The sequence below is a fragment of the Acomys minous genome, assembly GCF_964271855.1.
Source record: "Acomys minous genome assembly, chromosome: 3".
In the NCBI taxonomy this organism is placed as follows: domain Eukaryota; kingdom Metazoa; phylum Chordata; class Mammalia; order Rodentia; family Muridae; genus Acomys; species Acomys minous.
In genome coordinates, this window is record NC_140485.1 from 95222983 (window position 1) to 95241971 (window position 18989).

General features: G+C 43.1%; 1 protein-coding gene across 4 annotated transcripts in view; it reads right to left on the minus strand.

Annotated features, from left to right (window-relative positions):
* Nucleotides 1-18989, minus strand: part of SESN1 (sestrin 1) — a 92185-nt gene that overhangs the window by 3940 nt on the left and 69256 nt on the right. For 3 of the 4 annotated variants that reach the window (XM_084774466.1, XM_084774465.1, XM_084774468.1), the window contains exons 2-7: nucleotides 9980-10045; nucleotides 9024-9224; nucleotides 7671-7853; nucleotides 5826-6068; nucleotides 1742-1889; nucleotides 692-804 (exon numbers count right to left, since the gene is read on the minus strand). In XM_084774466.1, coding sequence (XP_084630592.1) covers nucleotides 692-804; nucleotides 1742-1889; nucleotides 5826-6068; nucleotides 7671-7853; nucleotides 9024-9224; nucleotides 9980-10045 — 954 coding nt within the window. Of the gene's footprint in view, nucleotides 1-691; nucleotides 805-1741; nucleotides 1890-5825; nucleotides 6069-7670; nucleotides 7854-9023; nucleotides 9225-9979; nucleotides 10046-18554; nucleotides 18727-18989 lie in introns of those variants that run through there. The other variant, XM_084774467.1, reaches the window with a different exon arrangement.

Consider the following 18989-nt stretch of genomic DNA (forward strand, 5'->3'; position numbering starts at 1 on the left):
TAAATTACGTCTAGCTCTCTCTTTTCCCTCTGATGGAGCACCACCCTGTGCTACCTGAGGCAAACCCACGGCGTGCACACCCTAGGAAAGTGACTCAGTGCTGAGCTACATTCTCACTGTGTATGTTAGCCCAAATCTTTCACATTCATCTCTCTCCATAAAACTTTTAATTCACAATAATCCTGTTAATTTATTTTATTTCATGACAGCTCATCTCTTCCTGTGGCTACATTCTGTTCTTTTAAAAGCTCAACTTTTCCTTGTGGCTACGTTTTGTCCTTTTAAACAGTATTTTAGTTTGGGTGGGGACAAAGAAACAAAAAGTCTTAGAAGTTCAACTAGTTTTATAACTCTAATAAAGTTATTAATAGCACTGGCCTGTAACCAAAAACTGGGCAAGTTGAGTAATTCACCTGTTTGTTTGTTACTTACTTAAATACTAAACAATAAATTTAACACATACATTAAGCTATAGCATAATTCTGCTGATGAACTGAAAACCTTACAAAATTAAGAGTGCAGAATAGATAATCTGTAAATGTTGCTAGTTACTAATTCTCCACTTTCATTCAGGCCGCCGCTCTATGGAAGCAGTTTGCTAAGCACTGAGCACAGGTCTCAAGTCCAGGTGGGCCCTTCATATCCGGCACAGAGAGCTTTTTAAGCAATTATGTTATGCAGATTACGTTACCTGGACACGAAATGTTGGGACATGCATCCCGTGCCTGGAGAAGTCCTTATAGCCATAACTGGTGTCCTCAAAGTGCCGGGACACATCCCTTGCTGGTGGAGCTTCGTCATCATCTGAAGTGATTAAAAAAGTCTTTTAAAAGTTTTTTGAAAACAAGATGTAATTCATCTTACCCATAATAAGTACATGTAAAATAAACCACTGTTGACACTAAATAACAAATATGAGCCAAAACACTCCCTTCTCATCTCATGGAGCCCAGGCTGGCTTCAACCTCGCCATGTAGCTCAAGATTATCTTCCTGCCTCCTTCTCCTGGGAGCTGAGATCACAGGCATGGGCCACCGTGACTGGTGTGTGTGACACTGGGGACAGAATCCAGGGCTTTGTGTATGCTGAGCAGTCTGCCCATTACACCCCCACCCCACAATAAAGTCTTAAACACATCTCGCTTACCACAAAGTAGAATGGAGGAAAAACAAGATTCTTTGAGGTAAGCGACACATTCACAGAATTCTGCATGCCTTTCATTCCCTCGTGGATTGACACTTCTCCCTTTGTCTTTCTACACTAACAGAACCTCCAAAGTCTGGATTCTAAGTTAAGAGAACTAAATCATGCATGCGTTAAGGCACGTGCCACCAAGCCCAACAAGGTTCCACGTGGTAGAAGGAAAGAGCCTCCTGCAGGTGTCCTCTGACCTCCACATGCATGCCATGGCATGATGTCCTCTGACCTCCACATACATGCCGTGGCATGATGTCCTCTGACCTCCACATACATGCCGTGGCATGCACACACCCTGCCAGCCCCTTTGTAATAATACTATTTAAAACAAAGAAAAATGGGGAGAGTGTTAGTATATTAAATGCCGTGTGCTCCACCCTTACTCTCGGTAGCCTTCCTTAAACGTTATTACCGGGAAGTAGAGAGAGCCGCAGCGGCCTCCCTGGAAGGGCACACTGTGCGTCGGCTCTTACGAATGTACTGAGACCCTCTAAGAAGCTGGGCTTGTGAGAGAAGCCGCTCAGCGCATTCAGGTTGCTCTCACCCGAAGAGAAGACAAGCATGCTCTCCCTCTTCTCTATTTCGAAGCGTGACGCCATCTCCTCCTGGCTGGCCTCCTCCTCGGCTCGGCACTCCTGGAGCTGCTTCATCTTTTCCATGAGGGCTTCGACTTCAAAGAAGGAGTCACTTACCTTAAGAGAGAACAGTGATTGTACACATGGCAGGCACACAGTGAACGGCAGGAATTTCATTAAGTCTGTCTCAGAAAAACCTTTATCTGAATGTAATAAAAATAGATTTTCTTATGATATTAATAAATATAACTTAGCCTACTGAGTATCGATATTTAAAATTTAAGATTAAAAAAATTTTCAGAAAATTATACTGCAGTCTAACCTTAAAAAATAACATAGTAACTATTCACACTGTTTTAATGATTAAAACAACACTGTCAATTTAAAGCAGAATTGAAAATTGGGTATTTAAATTTTAGTTTCTACTTGCTCAGGTAAATAAGTACACAGAGTACACACTGTTAACATGTCTGTCATTTTTAAAATAGCAATTGTTCTATTTATACAGTTTACCAATTACACTGTCCTCACATGGCTGGAGTTGACCAGCTGAGCTCTGTGAATGGGGCTAGCAGCTGTCACTTGCTGGGACAACCACCACAGTGTCTTATCTATAATGTCAGGTGCTGCCTCGGCAACAGCCCAGCAGAGGGATGACTTACACTCCCGTAACTCGACTACATCCTTACTCTAAATCCTGAGTCACATCTATGGAAGACACATTTTATGAACCGAGTCTTAACATTCCAAATCTGAATGTTCAAATATAAAGTAATGCTTTCCCCTTGGCACCTCACATGTTGGACCTACCTCTGGAGGGCTGCACTACACTTGTGCAGCTGTGCACGCTAGGCAAGCGGCCTGCCACTGAGCAACGCCCCTAACACCCATGTGTGTCTAAGACCTCCCATCTTCTGTGGCTTCCTGACTTCCACTCCCCGGTCCTTTCACTTACATATGCTGAGCGTCACACCTCACACCTCTTTACCCCGTTCCTGTCACTCCCACATGGCACTCTGCTCTTCCCTTTGGTGCATCAAATACAACGTGTGATATCTACATACTGGCTCAGAGCCTGCCTCCCCCAGAATAAAGACATCTCTAAGGGTGAGGGCCTGCTTAATTTCCTAAACAAATACATCTGCTGTATAGCGACTGTCAAGATAACTGGATATTAGGAAGTTTACATCATCTGTGCTTTGTGTTTTATATTTTACATATGGTGGAAGTTATGGTAGGCTAAATCATCCCACACTGAGCCCGCTCTCTAGTAGTCTGTGGTGGGAAGCACCTGCAGGATGACACGGGAAGCGCTTCTGACACACGCTTTTCTACAGGCTCCAAGATACAGGCAGTAACCAGACCCAAAACAAGAAGCCAAAACGATGCACCTCAACACGTACTGTTTTTACTTAATTTTTCACTGTGATAAAGTCTCATGTAGGTCAAGCCGGCCTCAAAAAAAAAAAAAAAAATATATATATATATATATATCTGCTCCCTTGGATTTCTGATTTCTCTTGCATTTACCTCCTGGTGTTGGGATGACAGGTGTGCGCCAGACTACTTTTGATCATATTCATTGATTTACACTGCCCGCTAATTCACTAAGATAAATTACCCACATTTTTATTGTTTTTTTTTTTTTTTAGAAAAGATAAGTATTGGTAAAGTGAAAAAAATTTAAAGGGAAAGGAAAAACAAAGTATGTTTCTTTTGCTAGTTAACTAATCTGCAATAGTTGAGGCGGTTTTTAAAAAGTACAGATCACTGTCGTCGCTGTCTGAGAAAGTCTCAGTATACAGCTAAAGCCTTGAATTTATGTGCAGCACAGGCTGGCCCCACATTTGCAATCTTCCAAGCTGGGTATGGTGATGCACGCCTTTAGTCCCAGAACTAAGGAGGCAGAGGCAGTTGAATTTCTGTGAGTTCGAGGCCAGCCTGTTCTACAGAACAGAACAGAAAGCACTACATAAAGAGACTGTGTTTCAAACAAAGAAACCAATTTACAGCCTTTCAGCCTTACTCTCAAATGCAAGGCTTACAGGTATGCCTACCATGTCTGGCAGCAATTCAATATTAATACCGTGCATGGAACTCAACTCAGTGTTATTACTATATATATGGAACTTCTCTCTTACTTGCTATGTAAAGCACTTTCATTAAGAGTGAGGCTGTGTGTATGATACGCACCTGAAGAGCAGGAGCTATCAGCTCGCTGTCCAGTGCCATCAGTATAAACTATACACCATCTAAAGAGCCAAGTTCAAATCCATGCATAGGGAACTGATGAGTGAGAAAAATAAAAACTCCTACCTTTTTACTTTTCTCTGTTATCTCTTAATAGAAAACAACCAAGAAAATCCCAAAACTTGACATTAGCCTGGTACTAAGGAAAGGTAAGAATTCAAGTCTCAGTTTCCCAGAAACTGATGCGGTCTCTCAGCCACACTTAGAACCTCTGTGCTTTGGTAATAACTGGTAACCACATGCAGCCTATTGTTTAGTGATATGGTCAATCCTGGAAAAGTGGTATTTCTTCATATGGTTATATCACCGTATCTAAATGATAAACTCCAAACACTGAATGAAGTAGGCATTTTAATTCTTTGGGGACATTTAAGATCTTAGCACAAGAACTTTATGATTTATAGGAAGCATGAAAGAACTGGGCTCAGAAAGGCTTGGTGACATGCCCAGCATCAAGAGGATGAACCAAAGTCTGTCGACCTGTGCATTATCTGCCTGTGCATGTGCACATCTGCCCGTGACCTGTGCATATCTGCCCATGCCCTGTGCTAAGAGTGCACAGGTGACCACTGATATTTCTGTGACTTTTCAAGTATAATATAAAGCTTTCTCATTGTAATGTGGGAATTTTTTAACCACTGTATACAAGAATTAAAGTTATAGAAAAATTCAGCTTCTGGGCCACTGAAATGGTTCAATGGGTAAAGGTGCTTAAACTGAAAGCCTAGTGATCGAAGTTTGACCCCTGGAACCAATGTAAAGAGGAAGAAGAGAGCCAAGTCCACAAAGCTGCCCTTTAAGACACACACACACACACACACACACACACACACACACACACACACACACACACTTTAATGAGAAATATCAAATTGTTCGACTCACTTTGAAGGAATAACAAAACAGAAGCTAGACAGTAGAAGAGAAAATGTCTTAGTTACTATTCTATTGCTGCGAAGAGACACCACAACCGAGGCAGCTTAGAGAAGAATGCATGCAACTGGGAACTTGTGCACAGCTTCAGCGGTCAGTCCGTGATCACCACGGTGGGCTATGGCAGCAGGCAGGCAGACTTAGACCTCATCCAGACTCACAGGCACAGGCAGAGAGAGCTGCTGAGATTGGTGTGGGGACCTCCAAGTCCACCCCCCGCAGTGGCACAGCTCCTCCAGCAAGGCCACACCTCCTCATCCTTCCCACACAGTGCCAGCAGCCAGGAGCCAAGCATTCAAATACACGAGCCTCTGAGGGCCGTTCTCATTCACACCACCCTAGCATTTTAACAAATATACACTCAGCTGGTATCGTTAGATTCTGGAGAAAATAAAATATAAGTAAAGGAAAAATTTGGAGAGCAAAGGTGACAATTTTCTAAAAGCCAAACAATTAAAAAGTCAGCCTTCTGCTGAAGAAAAAAGGAAGAGGGGAAGAGGGAGGGGAGGAAGCAACAACAACAGTAGCAGCAGCAGCACTGCCGCCATCAGGAAATCTCCGCTATCAGGGTCACACTATTTTATGCCTTCCCTTATCACAGTTGTAGACACTAGTATTAGCCGGTCCTGGCTGGCCCCAGCTGAAATGACTTGAGTGTGACCTCCCAGAAGGGCTCCTAGCTTTGTCTATCACTTAGCATCTAGACTAGTGATGGGCACTGGAGGTAGAAACAAATTCATCCTTAAACAACAGATCTAACTTGTCTATGGACTTAACAGGACAGGCTTTCTCGCAAGCCAGATGAAAAAACTAACCACAGTCACAGTAACTAGTCTCACTGCAATCTGACAGCAAATCACAGATACTTACTGAAATGTTTCCCGCTGAGCTGACTTGCATCTCCTCCACACTGTGATTGCCATTTGTAATGTCACACATGCAGTAGCTACTGACAGAAGGAGGTCTGAAGGTGTGGCCACCATCACAGTGGATTTCTGGACTAATTCCACAGCCAAACGTGAATGAGGCGAGAGAGTGATAGTGTGTGAGCAGGACCACAGCGTGCACCAACTCTGCGAGAGACCAGCTGTGCTCCTCAGCCTTCAGAAGCCCCTGCGGGGAGAGAACAGATTTTTACTCTAAGATGTGTTGGTAAAAACATACCTCATTTGAATATTTAAAAATTGACTGAAAACAGGACTAGACACCATACAAAGCCAGGTTATGATTACAATTTAAAATACATAAAACCTGTACTTTGTTAAATTTTATTAAAAATGTATCTAGAAATAAAAACGTAACATCTGTTGATGCACTGTCACTTTAAATCTCTGAAATAATTGACTTAAAAAGTGTTTTAAAACTGTTTACCATGTTCTATAGCATGGATGGACAAGGCTGAAAACATACGTTGTAAGCGTTTCTATCATGTGGTGCACATTTTCAGAGAAAGCTATTTTTTAAATCTCTACAGTCAGAAGGAACTAGTGTAAGATGTCATCTACAAGTCGAGACAAGTGGGATGTGACTCCACACCTGTAAGAGCAGCTGAACTCTAGGAGACTGCAGCTGCAAAGACGCAGGACAGCATGACCGAGCCATCGGGCAGCACTTTGGGAGATAGTTTCTGCCTTAGAAAGCACACCGACATACTGGGCAATGCAGCAGCCACACCCCTAGTTATTTTCCCATGTAAGCTGAGAACCTTTGTCTACCCACACGTTTACATATGAATGTAACAGTTTTATTCGTAACAGGTCAAAAGTGATACTTATCAGGAGGCCCGTCAAGTAGAGGAACAGGAGTACCATTCAGCAATGAAAGTAAATGATCTATGAAGTCATTAAAAAAGATAAGAACCTAATGAGGGAGCTCACAGCTATAATTCCAGCACACAAGAGGGTGAGGCCGGAGCAGCAAAGGTTCAAGGCCAGCTTATGCTATACAGCAAGTTCCAAGCCAGCCTAGACCACATAGCAAGACCCTCTCTGAAAACAAACAAACAAATATAAATAGCAGGCCATTCCCTGAAAACAAACAAAATATGTAAGTAAAAATAACCTCATATACATATTGCTAAGTGAAAGTCTATAAAGTTCTGCTCTACATAGTTCCAATTATAGAACATTCTGGAAATGGTACACTGTAGATATAATTAGAAGTCAGCAGTTGTGAGGACTCAAGAGAAAGTACAACACTCTGAATACTTACTATTTTTGTATTTATTGTACAGTAGTAGTAACGTCATGTACTTACAAAGAGCAAGTCCCAGTGGGAACTATGGACTTTCCTTAATAGCAGTGCTATCAACATCGGATCATTTCTTTCAGGAAATGTACCGCTCAAAGTCCAGATGACAGATAATACAAAAATGTATGTCTGTGGATTTTCTGCCTTCCCTTTCCTTTCCTCCCTCTCCTCTTTTCTCTTTCTTTGTTATTCTGAGACTTGGTCGTAAATACCCAAGGCCAGCTTCAAACTTGCTACGCAGCTGACAGTGACTCTGAACCTTGAGCCTGCTCCCTTGTCCCACCTCCCCAGTGCTGGGATTACAGGCTCGGACCAGCAGGCCCAGTTCTGCAGTGCCAGGACAGGAAGCTGGACATGCATTGCGCTGCCTGAGTGACAGCCCAACCTTCTAGCCAGCTTTCTACAAACCCAGCAGTATCATTTAAACACTGTGACCCTGAGACGCATTATTTCTCCCATACGTACCTCGATGTGCTCTTTGGTTATAAGCCAAGGCCTGTGGGCTAATACTTTGTTAAGCTCTCCTAAATTTTGTAGTTTCTGAGGCGCATTCTCTAAACCATTGAGCCACTTGGGGTCCCCACCAACATGAAGGAAGTCATTCACATGTAGATTCACTAGGTAGGAACACTGATGCCTTGCTGCCGCCTGCACAGAGACAAAGAGACATTGAATTATGTCAAAAGTTTAAACTAGTAAGCATCTGTTCTCTTTATAATATACAAAATAGATTTTTTGATTATTTGGTTTAAGTTTTCCAGACTATAGAAACACAGGGTTTATTTAGAAATTAAAAGAGACTTATATATCATAGAAAAGATGTCAGAAATATTTCAGAAAGAAAATATTGCTTAAAAAATGACATATTTAAAATGACAGATTATTACACACAAACTGAGCAGACTTAACACCGGGCATGCCATGCGAACTATTCCCCACAGAGCTGGGGTCCTAGCACTTGGGAAGTGGAGGCAGGAGGGCCAGGAACTGAGGGTCACCCTCAGATATACAGCAAGTTTGAGGCCAGTCTAGGTGACACACAACTTTTGCACAGAAAGCAGGGGGCGGGGGACAGTGGAAGAGACGGGGAAGAGGGAGGGAGGGAGGGAGGCAGCATCTCTCACATCTCATGTTCTACTTTAACTTGTAAGAAAGAGTGGTTCTGGCCCAGCATGATGGCTGAGAGAGTAAAGGCACCTGCCAGTGAGCCTGACGACCTGAGCTTAGCCGATGGTAGAGAGAGAGAACTGACTCCTTCACATTGTCTCTGGCGTGCGCACACAATACATACACATGCACACATACACACACACACACACACACGCACACATACACACACATGCACACACATGCACACATACACACATAAAAATTTTAAGGGCACAGTTGTTATTATTGTATAAAACTACATGTAGTACTATTTTTTGTTATATTTGAAAGTATACTTATGTAAAACCAGGAAAAATAGAAGCAATCTGGTAAGAATATGATTACAAGTAAAAATATAGATAATATAAGTATTTATCGTTGTGTCAAAAGCATTAATCATCTTAAAGAAATTAATAAAGGGCTGGAGATATGGTTCAGAGGTTAAGGGCACTGACTGCTCCTCCAGAGGTCCTAAGTTCAAATCCCAGCAACTACATGGTGGCTCACAACCATCTGTAATGTGATCTGATGCCTTCTTCTGGCCTGCAGGTGTACATGCAGGCAGAGCACTATATACATAATAATAAATTTTATAAAAAAGGTAATCACTTAAAAAAAAGAAATTAATAAAAACAGGCAGAGAGAAAATGTCACTGGATGTTTACAAACCATTATTCCAATGTAGTGCCGGTAGTGGAGGGGTAAGGGGCCGTCCATCTGCAGCAGGTAGTGTTGAGTCTTTAGGAAACTTTCTAAATACTGTGGATGGAAAACCATCACTAATGTGATGTTATCCAAGCGACCCAGAGCAGCAAAGGAATCTGCAAATAGAGCGTGCATCTGTGCGTCTTCACTGCCCACCTGCAGAATCTATGTAAAGGAGAGGAAAACTACAGTTACATAAACTATAAACTGGCGTTACAGAAAATGTGAGTGGGCTGCATTGTTCCATTTACAAGTAGATTAAATTTTACTGAGAGGGGTTATGACTTTAAACTTGTAGCAAAACAGAAGAATCGCTCCATTATGTGGCAGAGGATAAACAACTAAGGCTGGACTGAGCCTCAGTTAAAGGGAATCTAGAGAGGCCGCCTGCAGACTCGACAAGAATCTGGACCAAGCAGCAGATCAGATTGTTAACCGCCCAGAGCTTGCAAGCAGACACTAAAACCTTCCCTTACAACACTATTCTCATTAAATGAAAACAACCACAACTAATAGCAAACAGTTCTTATGACAATAAAGCATAGCTGCGCCTACATCTGTAGAATTAAAGGTCCAGTGTGGCGTTCTTACCAACCTGCGGACACGGACAAGGCTGAGCACCTCTGTTCCCAAGCAAACCTAAGCAAGGTCTAAATATAAGCAGGTGCGGGACCAGTCAAAAACAAGTCTCAGGTTTACTTGATTAAACACAGGTGCCTAAAATGCATCATGAAATCCTAGAAATCAATGTGACTATGACAGCTTTCTAATCCCTTAAACTCACTGCCAAAACATGACTAACTCTGAAGAGCTGTGTAAAACATGTTGTTGACCAGCAATCGTTCAGATGCCAAGATGTGGGTCATGAAAATGTTCCCTTAGCAGCAGGCGGTTCACGATGTACTTGCAAAACAGCATACCTCCTTCTCGGGGATGAACCTGCTGGGTCCGTGTCCTAGTGGCCGAGGAATTCTGATTCCAAGTTCCTAGAAAAGAAAAAGTACACCATCTCAGGCCTCTAGCAGTAAACAGCACAAGCCGTGGCTGAAAGAGCAAGAGGAAAAGCAGCCAGCTCAAAACAGACAGGCTTGCCACAGTCATTTGTTCTCACGGCTAAATATACACATCAGCGCCTCTATTTGCATCATGCAGCTAACACCTTCTAATATGACTCTGACTAAAAACAATAAAACCTGTTTCACTAAAGCCAGAGTTTTGCATAAAGCACTTGGCAGAGAGTCTAGAACAGAAAGTTCAGCACACAGCAGCCAACCCCGTGGGTTGTCAGTGGTACAAAACAAGACCAGTGTGTTTTTGCACATCTAAAATGCAACAAAAGCATCGCTCCCGTGCACTTTGTCAGGAAATAAAACAAAAACCAATACCTTTATATAAACATCTTAAACAGGATGAGACCTAATCATTACTGTATTGATAATAACACCTCCAAATAAACAGAGACCTGTGACAAGTAAAAACTAGTTAGCTAAATCCACAGAAGAGAAAGCACCGACAGTAGGGTATGCTTTCTCTGTCACTGAGTGAAAACATTTCAGGGAAAGTCATTTTGTGTCTGTCTGTTTATCTTTTTAATTTCGGCCTTTGGCACAATCTAGAACTCTTTGTCCTATACTGACAGAGCAGCACAGTAGCAGGAACAGACAGCCTACTGTTAACTTCCTCCTCTGTACGAACAAACCTCTGAGATGTAGTAGCAAAAATAATCTTAATAATAAAACCTTTTGAGGGCAACCAATCCAGGATCACTTTAAATAGTTAAAGTAAATACAACTGAGGATTAACTCTTATTTATAAAAGTATGTTACACACAGATACTATTTTTTGTTGTTGTTTTTGAGACAGGGTTTCTCTGTGTAGCCCTGGCTGTCCTGGAACTGGCACTGTAGACCAGGCTGGCCTCAAAGTCACAGAGATCCGCCTGCCTCTGTCTCCCAAGTGCTGGGATTACAGGCGTCAGCAACAAATATGATTTTGTTTGTTTGTTTAAAAAGAAGAGGACTATTGGGGTGGAGACAGAGCCTGTGACCAAGCATCAAATGTGAGCTCCAGCGTGGTGGATGGAGAGAGCCTATTTCTACAGGTTGTCCTCAGACAGACAGACAGACAGACAGAGACACACACACACACACACACACACACACACACACACACACACACAGAGCATGGAACAAATTAAAACCATTACTACTGTCATTACTGCTTGTAAAAGTTCATTATATAAACCAAATACTCCTCATTGCCATTCTGTGTGTGCACTATGTATATGTGTGTGTATGCCTGTGCGTGTGCACTATGTATATGTGTGTGTATGCCTGTGTGTGTGCACTATGTACATGTGTGTGTATGCCTGTGCACTATGTATATATGTGTGTATGCCTGTGCATGTGCACTATGTATATGTGTGTGTATGCCTGTGTGTGTGAACACAAGCAAGTGTGTACTGTGTAGCCCATATGGAAATTGGAGATAACAGGGTCTTGTTTTTCTACTGCATGTTCTGGGCTAGCTGGCCCTCGCCTTCCAGGGGGTTTTCTGTTCCCCCTGTCTTCCTGTAGGCTTGCTGGGATTATGCACGTTCACACCATGCGACCAGTTTTTACATGAGTTTCCAGGATTTAATCTTAGGTCTTCACACTTGTGGGATATGTGCTTTTACCCACAGAGCCAGCGATTTCCCCAGCCCAGCTGCTTTGCTTTTAAGAAAAACTGGGCAGGAACAGAAGAAATTCAAGAAATCTGGTCTGAGCGAATGAAAAAAACTTTTGAACATAACGGGTTTTTAAAAATCAGACAGGACACTGGGCGTGGTGGCACAGGCCTTTAATCCCAGCACTCGGGAGGCAGAGGCAGGCGGATCGCTGTGAGTTCGAGGCCAGCCTGGTCTACAAAGTGAGTCTAGGATATCCAAGGCTACACAGAGAAACCCTGTCTAGAAAAACAAAAACAAAACAAAAAGCCCAAAACAAAACAGAAAATCAGACAGGGCTGGGAATGTAGCTTAGTTGGTAGAGTGCTTGTCAAGTGTACACGTGTAATGCCAGCATACAGGAGGATCATAAGTTCAAAGTCATCCTCAGCCGCATAGCGAGTTCTGGCCTCCACCCCTACTCTGGAAACAGCAGGCAGAAGAATCCAAAGCAGACGGCTTGCCAGCTGACTCCATGGTATACACCAAGTGTATTGTTTATATTCAGTCCGTCTCACTGGACACTGGCAGCTTCTTGCGGTGGTTATCCACCTCACACTGAAGAGCACGGGCACCATTACACTCACTACAAGTGGCGCCTCACTCATCCTGCCATGGTGTGCCTCTGTTTTAACAGTGTAAATGTCAGAAGAGACTATGGTCCTCTTGAAACAAATGTAGCTGTTTACATAAAACAACAACCCCATTAGTGCAACCAACTCTAACCAAACCGTGTGTATGTTAAAATTCACTGAGGAAAAGCACAAAGCTGACCTGGATCCTTTTCCTTCATCTTAGAGAGTATCTAAGCAAGGTATTTAGGGTTTCAAGTATTATTCATTTGCTAACTCAGACACACTACACAATACTCAGGACTTCGACACAGCAAAGCATATCATTTCCAAATAGGTTATCTGACAAGTGATCTTGGGACAACTGGTAGTCACCCAGAAAGAAAATGAACTTGACTCATATTTTAATCCATAATAATCAGAGTTAAACATAAAAAAACTCAACAAACAAACAAACAAACAAAAGTACCAGCAAATGCTTGTAGAGCAAAATATAACCAATAATGCTACAAAATCTAGACGTCAAAACTGAAGACTGCTAAATCTGATAATAAAACATATTTCCAAGAGGGTAAAGTACAAAGTCAAAGGTGAAAAGAAAACTTGAAACATACTTGCAAAGGGTCAGACAGTTCCCAGGAAAGGACATTAGAACCACTGAAACCAAGCTCCAGTCTCCCAAAAGCAACAACTACCACCACACCCCACTGCTTGGTAGCGTATGCCAGCGCTGGGGAGGCAGAGGCAGGCGGTTCTCTGTGAGTTCGAGGCCAGCCTGGTCTACAGAGGGAGCCCAGGACAGCCAAGGCTACACAGAGAAACCCTATCTAAAAAAAAAAACCAAACAAAACTAAACCACAATACCCCACCACATTAACTACAGAGATACTATATTTTTTTTCCTTCAAGAAAGAATTCTTAAGATGGAAAAATCTGAGGCCGAGTTTTGTGGCATAGGCCTTTACTCCCAGCACTGGGAAGGCACAGGTGGGGTGGATTTTGTGAGCTCTAGGCCAGCATAGTCTATTTAGTGACAGATGAGGACAGCAGCAAGGTCTGTAAAGACAGAGATCCCGTCTTAAAAAAAAATTAAAAGTGTGATAGCAGGCTGTGTTTGAGAAGGGGTAGAGAAAACATACTTGCTGCCTTTTTTTTTTTTTTTTTTTTTTTTTTTAGTGTAAGGGAAAGTAGAAGGAAGAGTAAAGGAATACAAATTGCTGCAACTTCTACAGGAGAGCGGTCTGCAATGTAGATGCAAACTAAAAAGCCACATGCTTTCTGAATCAGTAATTCACATGTAAAGGGAAACACTGCAATACTGTTTCTAATGAACACTCTCAGTGCTAATCAATAGAGGACTGTTGCAAGTTCAACATGAGCAATAGAGCTGAGGCCCTGCAGAAGAGTATGGTAGAGTGTGTGTGCACATGCGCTACTGGGTGAAACATCTGGACAGTATTTCTTCTCTTCTCTTTCTTTCTTTTCTTTTTTTGTTTCTTTTCTTTTTTTTTGAGACAGGTTTTCTCTGTGTAGCCCAGGCTGTCCTCGAACTCACAGAGATCTGCCTGCCTCTGCCTCCCAAAGTGATAGGATTAAAGGTGTGTGTCACCAAGCCCAGCTTGGGTAGTATTTCTTTAAATGACACCAAGTTGACATCCGTATGACTTTCTAAATAAACAGTTGAATTATATTATTCTGGTCTTGTTTCCATACTAAATACATTATATAAAATAATTTTATAATTCCTGTAAGATATCCACAAATGTTTCATTAAAATAGAATTTGCAGGGCATGGTGACAAATGCCTTTAATCCTTTCACTCTGTGAGTTCAAGGCTGGTCTGGTCTACATACTGAGTTCCACATCAGCCAGACCAAAGTTACATAAGAAGACTATGTTTTTAAAGAAAAAAAGAAAACAAAATTAGGGACTAGAGAGGTGGCTCAAGGGTTAAGAGTACTAGGTGCTCCTATGAGGACCCAGGTTCAATTCCCAGCACCCACATGGCAGCTCAGAGCTGTCTGTAGCTCCAATTCAGGGACTCTATCACACCAGGCAAGCCCATGGTGCACATATCTGTGCATGTAGGCAGAATGCCCACACACATAAAATAAATCAATGTTCAAAAAGGAAACCAAGAAAAAAGTGTATGTGTGTGTATATATATATTTAAATAGCAAGCATCTTTTCCAAAATTTTAAGTAATTCTTGGGTTGATAAAATAAAATCCACTCTTGTAGACACATTTAGTGGCAGTGCTGGTATCATTTTTTCTTTCCCCCAAATCTTCAATGGCCAAGGAAATGTCCCTGATTTCTTTAAAAATATTTTCTGCAAGGGTGAAAAACTATTTTAAAATATGTTAAGAAAAGGCAAGACAAACAAGAAATAATCACAGAAGCAGGAGGACCGGCATTCCTTGGGATGGGCGAGATGCTCACTGCACAGAACTTGGTTACTTCTATTCTAGAATCAGAGAATTTTACTCTCCTTATTTGGAGGCTAGGCTTAAAAGATGATGGACTAGGTACATGACAGAGATATAAAGACGTGCTATGAACTTTTCTACCTAATTTTATTGTAATCAGAAAACAATGGGCTAGTCATCTGAGGTGTTCTTGATAAGCGCAGAGACTGCACCCCAATCTACCTTAGTTACAGACAGGATGGGGAGCGGCTCCATCCAGCCTCCCAGTACACACAAACTAACCGCTGAGAAGTCAACAGGTGGCAGTTTCTTTACAGGACCTGTTCTCACTCAAACTTGTATAAAGACTCATCTTGGAAAATCCCCGAAACACAGCACACAGTGGAATGACGGCTAGCTCAGCGGCAGAGTGCTCGCTCAGCAGTAGAGTGCTCACTCAGCGGCAGAGTGCTCGCTCAGCGGCAGAGTGCTCACCCAGCGCGAGCGAGGCCCTGTGTTTGATCACCAGCATAACCCAGTATCTCTAAGCATCATCTCCTGGGAAAAAAGTTAAGGAGGTCTGGGCGAAAATAAGGACTTATGTTACTGAGTTTGCAATTCCCATGAAAGCATTTAAACCCTGAAGCTGACAGGTCTAATGTGCAGACTAAGGATGAGGAAGATAAAGGAACAACAGCACCACGTCAGCCTCGTGCTGCGTTAACAGGATAGTTTACAAAGCTCTTGAGGGTGTGCGTGTGCACATGAGACACATGAGAAATGTCTGAGAATCAAACTGCCTTTTAGTTTTCTGCTTATTCCTTACCTGATACAAACAGGCAGAAAACAACCTAGAACTGACAATGGTAATAAAAAATGGAGAGCACCACTAGCAGCCAGTGTAACATGCTAGGAATCAAGTACTGTTTTAAATACTATGTCTACAAACAAGGAACACATAATGTATGATATTAAAATCTAGAAAAACGTATAGTCCTCATGAAAAGGAAGTCAATCTCTTTATTGCTTTCTCAGTGTGAGATGCTAAGTTGATGAATGCATTTTTCTAACTTCCTAAGTAGGTTACTTCAATTATTTTTCCTTCTGTAGTTGTGAGAACTTGTTAGGCTCTGAGCAAATCTTACAATCTGGATTCTAGGAGGCAGAGCCCCAAGAACAAATGGCCTTGTTAAGAAGCTGATGCCAGCGTTTATCAGCATCACCCTCGCAGCATCTCTGTCAAGGCGGGGCTAGAAAAGCTAACCTGAGAACCAAGAGTCATCACCCCTCAACAATGCTAATAAGTGTCTTGGCAAGAAATGGGCACAGTCAAACCAGGACCATGCAGGGAGAGGACCTAGGCCTACCACTCATATGTGGTTGATAGGCAGCTCGGTCTTCATATAGGTCCCCTATAAAGGAGAACATAGACTGTCCCTGCTATGGACTATGTTGCCTGCCACTGGACCACTAACCCCTGGCTAGATGCCCTATCATGCAACAGAGGAAGAGAATGCAGGCGGTCCTGATGAGACCTGTAGGGGAGAAGTGCTCCTTACCTCTGAGGACTAGGGAAGGGGAACGAGGGGAAGAAGAAGGGAGAGCGGAACCTACCAGGAGGTGATGAAGGAGGGGGCTGTCATTGGGATGTAAAGTGAATAAAAATTTTTAAATAAATTTAAATTTAAAAAAAATGGGCACAGCCTCCACCATCACAGTGCCTTGGAAACAGAATGCCCTGTGTCACCATGTCAACACTGCTGTGTACCCAGAACACATTTGAAATCACACGAATGGGCAGATCTACATCAGCCTCCCTAAGGACAAATGATCGGCTAAAAACACCTGACCACTTAGGCAGTACCAATCTACCTTGTTGAAAAATTAGGTGAAAATAAGTAAATTATTTGAAGCATTTTTTCTTTGTCCACTTGATGCATTAAAAAAATACCATCTAGAGATTTTTAGCATGACTTATAATCATAACACTGACGTCAACCTTGTTTTGCTTTGTTTTTTAACTTACACAAGGAGAAATGGTATTTCAACAAGGCAAAGAAAGCAAAATGTTTTATAAGAAATGAAAGTCTTAACCTCACTCTACCTTTTCTGGGAGAATCCTTGTCTACTTAGCATTATGTAGGCTTTTTAATATTCAAAGTATTTCACTAGACTCGAGGAGAGCTGGAAGTGTTCACATCTAGATTTCTTTAACTACAGCAAAAATGTACTGAGTTTCTTTGAATTATCATTAACAGTACTATGGCATTTAAGAACACGGGAAGTTAGGTACCTCTTCCCACCCCCGTGTGTGTGTGTGTGTGTGTGTGTGTGTGTGTGTGTGTGTGTTCTCCATGGTTTAGAAAAAGAAAAACTTCCTGACTTCAAAGTAATTCAATTGGGTTGGGGATGTGGCTCTGTGGTACACTGCCTAGCATGTGCAGGGTCCTGAATTAGATAGTAAGAAAGACGGAGGAGAAAGGGGTAGAGATGACAGCAGCAGCAGCAGGAGGGGGAGGAGGAAGGGGAAGAGGAGGGGGGAGGAGGGGGAGGAGGAGGAAGATTTTTGGAAGCTTGCAACTTGAGAGAACTGTGCCAATGTTTCTTTTGTAAAGTGACTGGTTTTCCCATAAAGCACAACTTCTGGTTTATCTTACATGCTCAGTGTATTAAAGTGAAATACAGCGACACAAGGCTTCCTAGTTTGTTGAACACAATCTCAATGGCACTGTTATAATCAACATACAAGCTACTGTAAGTCCAAGTCTGAGGATATTGCACACAAACGCTGTCAGAAATACCTGAGCTGTTCAGGCATGACCACTGGGGTTTGTTTCTACTCAGGACGAGAGCAGACAGATCCCTGATGGCCTGCATACACAAACTGTAAATGCTAACTCAACACTTTCACACTGTGGCCTCTTTTTAGTAACGCTTCCAGAGCAATGTTCTAAATTTTATTTATGTATTGACGTGGAGTATAAAACCTAGAGCCTTTCAAATGCTAAGTAGCAGTCCATTACTGGCCTTTAGAAATTATTTTTAAAGGTTATTTTGGTACCTGTAAACAAGCATGCAATGTATCCATGAATGTTAGCGTCTAGAAAACGCTTGTTCTACATCCTTCATAGGGTCATTTAAGTTTTCATGACTATACGTAGTGTACCGAGCAACAGACTATTAAAAAATTAGATCTGCATTATCATAATGGGCAAAGCAACAAGGAGATTATTCACATTGAGATTTCTTGAACTAAGACAACCCAACATTCTGATTTCAATTCCAATGTCAGTATTGGCTCTTATCCCTTTAGATTCAAAACCTTTGAATGTTCAACTTTCAGTGAAGGTTATATTAGCAATTTTTAAACATCATCCTATTTGCACCACTCAATTAAATGGTTGGGCAGGCTGATTCAGGCACAGCAGGGATGGTTTAATAAACAAGGGCAAACGCGGCGCTGCGAGGAGCAGCACAGGCCTTGGCAGCGTTTTTTATTCTAGGCAATATCATTTAACCGACTCAAATGTGTCTTGTTTCTAAACCCACTTCGGTGAGGGAAGGGTGACTGAACAATCTGTTTTGACCGAGGGCCCAGAGGGGAAAATCCACAGGCTGTTTGATCTGAGACTTCGGCTCTGCTGCTCTGACTAGTGCGCACCAGCACAGCTGACGTTATTCTGCTCCGAGGCCTCCACTTAAATGACTCTCCCCTGGCTCAGGCCGCGCAGCCCTGGGGGGCGTTCGCGATGCTACGGGTGTCAGCGATGCTCGGGCCCCACCGCCCCCAGCCCTGGCCCGCCCGGTACCTCGTCCTGGCCGCGGCCCCCGCTGCACTGATGGCAGCCCAGCAGCTCCGAGACGGCCAGCGAGGTGGCGTACGCGTCGTTCGCCGCGGCGGCCAGGCGCATGTCGGCTGGACGGCTGCGGGCGCGGATGGTCGCTGCAGCGCCCTAGTCCTCGCACGCCGGGGGCGGGGCAGGCGGCGCTGACAAACAAGCGGGAGGCTCCGCCCCGCGGCCGTCACTCCACTGCGGGCAGCGAGCCCGCCAATGCCGGCCCGCGGGGACATGTAGCCCCGCCCCTAAGCGCCGGGGGTGGGGCGCGTGCGGACCAGGCCAGCAAAAACAAGCTTGAAGGCCAAGCGCCCAGCGAGTCGCTAATACTTGATTTGGGAACCGGCTCAGTGGGTGGAACCCAGGCTGGAAGATGCAACACGCGCCCTGGGACTCAGGGAAAGGCGA